Source organism: Odontesthes bonariensis, chromosome 22, assembly GCF_027942865.1.
Source record: "Odontesthes bonariensis isolate fOdoBon6 chromosome 22, fOdoBon6.hap1, whole genome shotgun sequence".
Classification (NCBI taxonomy): Eukaryota; Metazoa; Chordata; class Actinopteri; order Atheriniformes; family Atherinopsidae; genus Odontesthes; species Odontesthes bonariensis.
Window position 1 is genome coordinate 951,748 of NC_134527.1, and position 8,002 is coordinate 959,749.

General features: G+C 44.1%; 1 protein-coding gene across 4 annotated transcripts in view; it reads left to right on the forward strand.

Moving 5' to 3' along the window:
* scarb1 (scavenger receptor class B, member 1) overlaps positions 1-8,002 on the forward strand; it is a 38,752-nt gene extending 30,750 nt beyond the window's left edge. For 2 of the 4 annotated variants that reach the window (XM_075455396.1, XM_075455395.1), the window contains exons 9-14: positions 83-156; positions 289-340; positions 624-770; positions 2,155-2,199; positions 4,167-4,239; positions 7,439-7,529. In XM_075455396.1, the coding sequence (XP_075311511.1) occupies positions 83-156; positions 289-340; positions 624-770; positions 2,155-2,199; positions 4,167-4,239; positions 7,439-7,446 (399 nt within the window). In that variant the 3' untranslated portion in view covers positions 7,447-7,529. Of the gene's footprint in view, positions 1-82; positions 157-288; positions 341-623; positions 771-2,154; positions 2,200-4,166; positions 4,240-7,438 lie in introns of all 4 variants that reach the window. The other 2 variants (XM_075455398.1, XM_075455397.1) reach the window with 2 other exon arrangements.

Here is an 8,002-nt window from a genome sequence, read left to right on the forward strand (position 1 = left end):
CCGTTCCGCCACGCTTTGCCGCCCTGGTCTGAAATGGCCCTTATGTTAATATTTTCCCTCTGGTGTTTGTGTCTCCCTGCAGCTAACGGGCGTTCCGCTGAACGTATCCATCCGCCTGCAGCTCAACCTCTACATGAAGAAGGTGTCAGGAATTACGTAAGGAGGTTATTCCCTGAGCTGTCGTCACGCCATTAACTTTGTCATCTGTTGTCCAGTCGGCAGAAAATAATTGTGGGTATTTCCTGTTCCAGTTTCTGTGTAACCTTTTCTGTGTTCCTGACCTTTCAGAGAAACTGGAAAGATTTCCGAGGTGGTGATGCCGATGCTGTGGTTTGAGGAGGTGAGCTGACTGATGGCTGTTATCAATGTGAAAGAAACAGAAAGCTCGTCTGAGAGGGTTCAGGCTCATGTTTCAGAGAATCTCTGCAGCTGTTACCATGGAAACATCTGCAGATATTCACTTTAAAGCTGCTCAGAACTGAACTAACTCTGGTTCTGACTCAGATTCTGGGTTTATGTTCATGTTGGAACATGTTTCAGTGAATCAGCTGCTTCCTGTTTTTATATAAAACATAAAGAGTGGAACAGCTCAAGACTTATTTTTTCTGTCCCTCCTCTCTTAGAACGGGTACATCGACGGCCCCGTCCTCACTACGTTCCACACCAACCTGGTGGTGCTGCCGGCAGTGATGGAGTACATGCAGTACATCTTCATATGCCTCGGCCTGTTAACCATTTTAGTTGCCACATTGGTACATTACAAAGTGAAGGTAAGGCTCCCACACAGCATGCTTACAGCATGTAGCATGTTCTCCCACAGAGGGGTGCAGGAGCAGCAGAGGCTGAATGTTGTGCTCAAAGGGCTGAAATCCTGAACCTAGACCAGCTCAGAGCTGAAATCCTGAACCTAAACCAGCTCAAAGGGCTGAAATCCTGAACCTAAACCAGCTCAGAGCTGAAATCCTGAACCTAAACCAGCTCAAAGGGCTGAAATCCTGAACCTAAACCAGCTCAAAGGGCTGAAATCCTGAACCTAAACCAGCTCAAAGAGCTGAAATCCTGAACCTAAACCAGCTCAAAGAGCTGAAATCCTGAACCTAAACCAGCTCAAAGGGCTGAAATCCTGAACCTAAACCAGCTCAAAGGGCTGAAATCCTGAACCTAAACCAGCTCGGAGCTGAAATCCTGAACCTAAACCAGCTCAAAGGGCTGAAATCCTGAACCTAAACCAGCTCAGAGAGCTGTAAGTTGAGGCCGGAGCTGGTTTGCTGGCAAACATTTGAGCTCATAAAGAAGTAGTAATAATAATAATAATAATAATAATAATAATAATGGCAGATTTGTCTGGTGCCATGTTGTAATATTCCATAAAGGCTCAGCTTGAAGCTCATTGGCTCCTGTTTATAATGTACGTGGCTCTCAGAGGAGTAGTTTTATGGGACCATTCACCCATTAAAGACCTTCAGTGCATCACCAGGCAGCTTTTAAAAGATTTAAAGGGATATTTGAGCATCTGCACCCAGCCACTGCCCCCCCCCCCCTCTGACTCTGAATCTTTTCCCTGTTAAACCGTCTGAATCTCTCAGGTACGGCCGGCTGTTCACCTCTTCCAGATGCCCATCGTTGTGTATCCTGCCTGTTTATCTTCCCACTGTTAAATAAAGTCTTATCAGTTATGGCTTAATTATCTGTGGCACATTAAGAGTCGGCCGGTGGGGACAAAGTGCCTCGGCTTTCATCAGCCTCGGGTTTAACAGCTCAGACGGTGGGTTGATGGTCAGAAGAAGCCACTTTAAGGCCTTCATAGGAGACGTTAGACCTGTAGATTCTGAGTTTTAGGTTTACATCTGTTCATTAAGAGTCCCATCATAATAATAATAATAATCCCATTATTGGACATGAGAGCCACCGTCCTCCACCAGCGTCCCGTCTCAGTTTATGATGTGTTATGAAACGCGTTGGGCTCGGTGTTGCATGATGTCATAAAGCAGGCCGTCGGGTTAATGAGTTCGAGTTTTACCCAGAGTGGCGTTCGCACGTCACTCTGTTCTGTATCAGCGGCTGCAAATATAAGAAAAAATACAACAGAATGAGCTAATCTGGTTGTATTTGAAGGAGTATAAATGTGATCTAAGACGGTCTTCTTGTTCGCAGAGGCCTGTTGAGCCTGAGACCTCCACAGTGCTGCAGAACCCTGGGGTTCGTAAAGCTGCCTCCTCCCACTTCTGTGGCTGATTTATTGTTTTTCTTTGCCTCCAAATCACAACAGAAATCAATTTGATCATTAGAGAAACAAGTTTTATTCGGATCAGATGTTATGAAAGTGTGTCGCAGAGATCCTGATGATCGGCTCTCACACACAGAAGCAGATTCTGTAAATATCCTGAGTCCTGCAGGCTCACTTTTAATCAGACAGAAGAAAATCAACCTCCACATGTTCCGAGTCCTGCAGGCTCACTTTTAATCAGACGGAAGAAAATCAACCTCCACATGTTCCAAGTCCTGCAGGCTCACTTTTAATCAGACGGAAGAAAATCAACCTCCACGTGTTCCGAGTCCTGCAGGCTCACTTTTAATCAGACAGAAGAAAATCAACCTCCACGTGTTCCGAGTCCTGCAGGATCACTTTTAATCAGGTGGAAGAAAATCAACCTCCACATATTCCGAGTTCTGCAGGCTTACTTTTAATCAGACGGAAGAAAATCAACCTCCACGTGTTCCGAGTTCTGCAGGCTCACTTTTAATCAGGTGGAAGAAAATCAACCTCCACATATTCCGAGTCCTGCAGGCTCACTTTTAATCAGACGGAAGAAAATCAACCTCTACGTGTTCCGAGTCCTGCAGGCTCACTTTCAATCAGACGGAAGAAAATCAACCTCCACGTGTTCCGAGTCCTGCAGGCTCACTTTTAATCAGACGGAAGAAGATTAATCTCCAGGCCTGAAGATGCTGGTGGTCCATCAAAGTGTCCCAGAATGGTCGATGTTGCCTCTGAATGTGGGCTGAGTGATTGCTGCTGCTCTCTTCTGATTAAATCCGTCTTTTCAGCAGCACAAAGTCCACTTTCAGAGCAGGAAAACTTCAGGACATCGGATCCAAATTTCTGATTTCAGTTCATCCTTCTGAGCAGAAACGGATTAGAATAACTCGTGTCTGAGAATGAAACGCCTCCTGTTCAATGAGCTAACGCGGAGCTAACGCGGAGCTAACGCGCTCGTACTGACTGAGCATCACGTGCAGAAAACCAAATGTGTTGGCGTCTGATTAACGTTTCCGGGGCGCCGGAGAAAAAAATCCTTAAAGGGACAGTTCGCCTCTTCTGACATGAAGCTGTGTAACATCCCATATCAGCAACATCATTTCTGAACATCTTCTTACCCCCTGCTGCGTCCTGTGAGCAGAGTTCCAGCCTCGTTTTGAAAAGAGAAGAAAGGAAAGGAAAGGACTGTTTTTTTTTTTTGTTTGTTTTTTTTTTTTTGTTTTTTTTCTCCTGGAGAACCATTTTGTGATGCAAATGTATTACTCTGTTGAACGCATATTGTTCTGAGAAGCAAAACGCTTTATTTTTTAAACCCCAGCCAACTAGCCGGACTACCTTCATCAGCACCAAAACGAGGCTGGAACTCTGCTCACAGGACGCAGCAGGGGGTAAGAAGATGTTCAGAAATGATGCTGCTGATATGGGATGTTACACAGCTTCATGTCAGAAGAGGCGAACTGTCCCTTTAATCTGCTTCTCTGGAAGGAACTTTTAGTTTCAGGAGCCGTTGTTAGCTCCCCAGATGTGTGCCGGAGCACTGAAAGGGAGGCAAAGCTGCCATGAAAGATGATTCCAGTGCTCCTGAGAATCCGTGTTGCTCATCCCGGCGTCCGTGCACGACTTCCGTGCACATCTGAGAGGACTTTTCCCTCCTTGAAAGCTGCTTCAGCCTCATAGAAAATGCTTTTTTTTCATCCGTATTTAAATCACAACGGATTGAGTCTTTGATTAACTGCATGACTGACCTGCTTTCCATCCCGAATGGCTCCCTGCATGAACACATCTGGCTCCGTTTCTTCGCCTCCTCCTTTTTAAAGATGGCCGACGTAGCGATCTGAATCAGCAAATCTGTGTCTTCTGTATGTTCTGATTGGCTGACGTGTAAGGCAATGTGATCGTCTTTTAGGCCTCCGATAACCTGCAGATAAAAGGCTCACATGGCTATGAAACGCAGGAGAAAAGTGTCATGAGTAACTCAGGTGGGTACGCACACACCAACACAGAATAAAAACACTGGATCCCTTTAAATGTGCTTCAGCTGACCCCATCACTGCCTATTTGTTTGGATAGTTCTTCATCCAGCTGTTCGTTAGATGGAGGGGCGGCTGAACATCTGTACAGCTGCTCTGATGTTAAAGGACACTGCAGGCATAACAATGTTTAAGCTGCAGATTTATCCATGTTTTTTGCATTTGAAGCTTTGGGATACGAGTGTGAAGAAATAAATACGATCAGATCAACACCTGAGAGTTCAGAGCTTTATTGTAGGCTTTGACACAAGGAAAATGGCTTAAGACAAAGGAATAATGTAGATCTTTAGGTCTTCGGGCAGCGCTGCACTGGAATTACTACATGGAAGTTACTCGTTTTCCTGATGGTGGATGAAGCTCAGCAGTGTTTTCATTGCTGTCAGAAATAATGTTAAAATTTCCTCTTTGATTCACAGTCTGAAACACATCCACCCCTTACCTGTGATCACATCACTTATCGGTTCTACATAAGAAATAAAAGAGTGTAAACTAAAGTTTAACTGAGATGCAGCTTCCTTCTTTAGCTGCTAACTGAAGTTAGCTGCTGAGCTTAAGCTAAAGAACAAAGCTAGCTTAATATTTCTGTTTGATTTGAGGACATTACAGCACGACTAAGCAGTATTTAGTTTAATACTAGTTTAATTTTTGTTTCTTAAGCTTTTTATCCTCATTTGATTGAAGATGATACATTTTTTGTGTTTTCTTTCATTTCTGCAGAACCACATGTAGAAATGTGTGCTACACTAATGTTTCCCAGATTCTGAGACTCTGAGGAGTCACGCAACAGTCTGGACATTTTAAATTGGATTCAAAGTATTTTGTTTTTCGGAAGATATTCATTCCAGACCCTGTCTCTCATAATAACTCCCAGCTGAACCCCTGCTGAGAACCACAAACAGAATTAAAAACTGTCACAAATCCAGAAACCCTGCTGCCGTCTGTGGAAGGAAGGCCTCGGATTCAGGGTGCAGATCTGAAAACAAACTCGTTATTTCTGCTCATCGACACAATAAAACTGTGGTTGTGTATCTGCTTCCTTCACTCCTGTGTAGGGATGGGGATCCCAGTGTTTCAATTCCTTGGAATCGTTTGGCCATTTTGCAAACGATTCCCTTATCGATTCCAGTTGGCGCGAATGACGTCACCACGCAACGTTGCGTGGTGAGTCCAGCGCAGCCAGCAGCCAACAGTAAACATGGCGCCCAAGCGGTACAAACGCTCGAAAGTTTGGTTACACATCCCTAAAAAAGACGACAACAGGGCAACTTGCAAAGTGAATATTTCACCAAAGGGAGGAAATACTACCAACATGCAATAACTATGAATGAATGTTGCGTTTTCGATCCGCTCCGGACTAACGTTGGTGAATCTGAACCCAGCAGCGTTAGCATGTCCTCGGCTAACACTGCAGGTAACTAACTAACACTGCCTATCATGTTAGCACCATTTGCCTCATTGTAAAAGCTGCTGTTAGTAACGGTTAAGGTTAAATGAATGCCTTCTCAGGCATTACATTTAGATGAAATCATGAGAGACAGAGCCTGACTGGCTCAGAGCCAGAGGCTGGTGGTACTACCCCCAGTTCACCTCTACCTCCAGCTTCGCCTTTCACCAGAGCAGGGAAGAGTTAAATTACCCAGGCCATGATAGACCAATGTGGACCTCAGCGTTGTTGGGTTTGTAAGGTCATGACTCGTGTTACTTCTAAACTAAACAAAGTTGATGCTAATCGACCGGTTTGTTGTCCTTTTTCTCCAAATGAAAACCGATAAGGGAACCGACAAAGAACCGAATCGTTAAGCAGAATCGAAATTGGAATCGTGAAAATCTCATCAATTCCCATCCCTACTCCTTTGTCTCAAAGCTTCAGTAACCACACTAAAGGTTTCATTTGGATGCTTAAAGGGACACTTTGTAATTTCTTCCCCCATCTAGTGGTGCAATTTTATTTTGCAAAGTCTAATGAATTTGCTCTCTAGCGCCTCACGTTTTCCAATGTGCGTTGCAACTTCTTGAACTACGGCAGGCGGTATGTGTCAAGATTCAAGAAGCTATAGCTTCAGACTCAAGGTCAAAGACATCAAGACGCACAGTACAAAGGATTACATAACACACATACAATAACACTATAAATACAGATGACAGATAACATAAGTTGACATCGCCTTTGGTGTGCAAACAATAAGTCATATTCCAGGAGTTACCGGAAGTGACGTCGACGTAGCGTTAGCAGCCGTGTGTAGTTGCTATCTGGAAAGTGTTCTTTTAAATAAACTCCCGGTAAACTTACAAACTTTCTAATGCCTTGTTTTGTGAGTTAAGAGCCTATGTGTACTACGGCAGAAGTTTGGTAACAATCAATGCATTATTAGTTGGATAATTTACCAGATAAAATCTATTTACCATTAGCGCCAGTAATAAGCCATTCGGCGGATAGCCCTATCTTGACCAGTGTTGACCATTGCTAAAAAAGCTTCTGATGGGGTGTTTGGCTGGATGTCATGGTGGAAATGACGCTAGGTCATCGCTTTAACGGGACCAGGTTGAAGTGATGTATACACATTATTTTAATAGGAGTTAGCTCCTTTGCTACCCGACCTAGCAGACCATGCTGTTTAGGCTGAGCATTCTTACGGTGTTAGATAGAGAGAGATATATATATATATATATATAGATAGATAGATAGATAGATAGATAGATCACACACACATACATACATACAAGCAAGGCTTCATTACCATTCACCCGCACACCCAACCCCGCTGGGTGTTGTAAGAGGTTAAAAAATAATATTACTTCATGGCATGCATAAGACCATCATTTACCACCGTCTAAACGTGACGTCAAAATGACGTAATTTCCGCTTGCAGGCCTGGCGTTGGGGAAAACATGATTCGAAGTGCTTTATGTCCCTCTCGGCACTTCGTCGTTTTTTATTGACCGGAAGGACATGGCAGCCTCCATAGAGCTTGCCCGCTCTATGTAGATACAGACAAGTTATTCTTCACTCAGGAGGATAAGTGAGATTATTGACAGAGATAATTTTACACCAATGAGGAATAATTTATGTTGATTTGAGCTAATAAATGACTTAATATATTACGTAGTGTCCCTTTAAATAACACATGTTGTTGTGGTCCTGTCGCAGAGAAATGAAGGCCGAGGCTGCATCGCACCCCCAGGAAACACGAGCACTTTGACTGAGGAGCGACGCCCTCTGCTGCCGGAGGACAAACGGACCTACACATGAAACGTGGACACACTGACATCCTTTAAACGAAGCTTCGCTCGGTTCCTCACATGAAGCGGCGCCTCTGAGGCAGCAGGATTTTATCTGGGATTAGTTTGAACATTTTAGAGTCTACTGGCCAGCTGCGCCTCCATCAGCCCGCCTGCAGCGGCGATGAGCCGAGCAGGCGGGAAAACACTCCTCTCTGTGTGCCACTGTCTTCTGTTCAGCTGTGAGAGGCTGAAAATAAAAGGTGAATGATGCGGTTTGGTGTGCAGCTGCTCCCAAATGTAAAAATAATGAATGAATCAGGAGGTGTGAGGAGGTATAAATGTGCAAAAATGTGCCATTTCTTTGTTTTTAACACTAATTACTGTGAGACGTCAGGGAGAACGGCTCGTCCTCGGTGCCTTTATCTGTAACGGATGTTCAACTGTTCTGTCTTTTTCCAAAAAATTAGATGTAAATAAAAAGTATTGACTT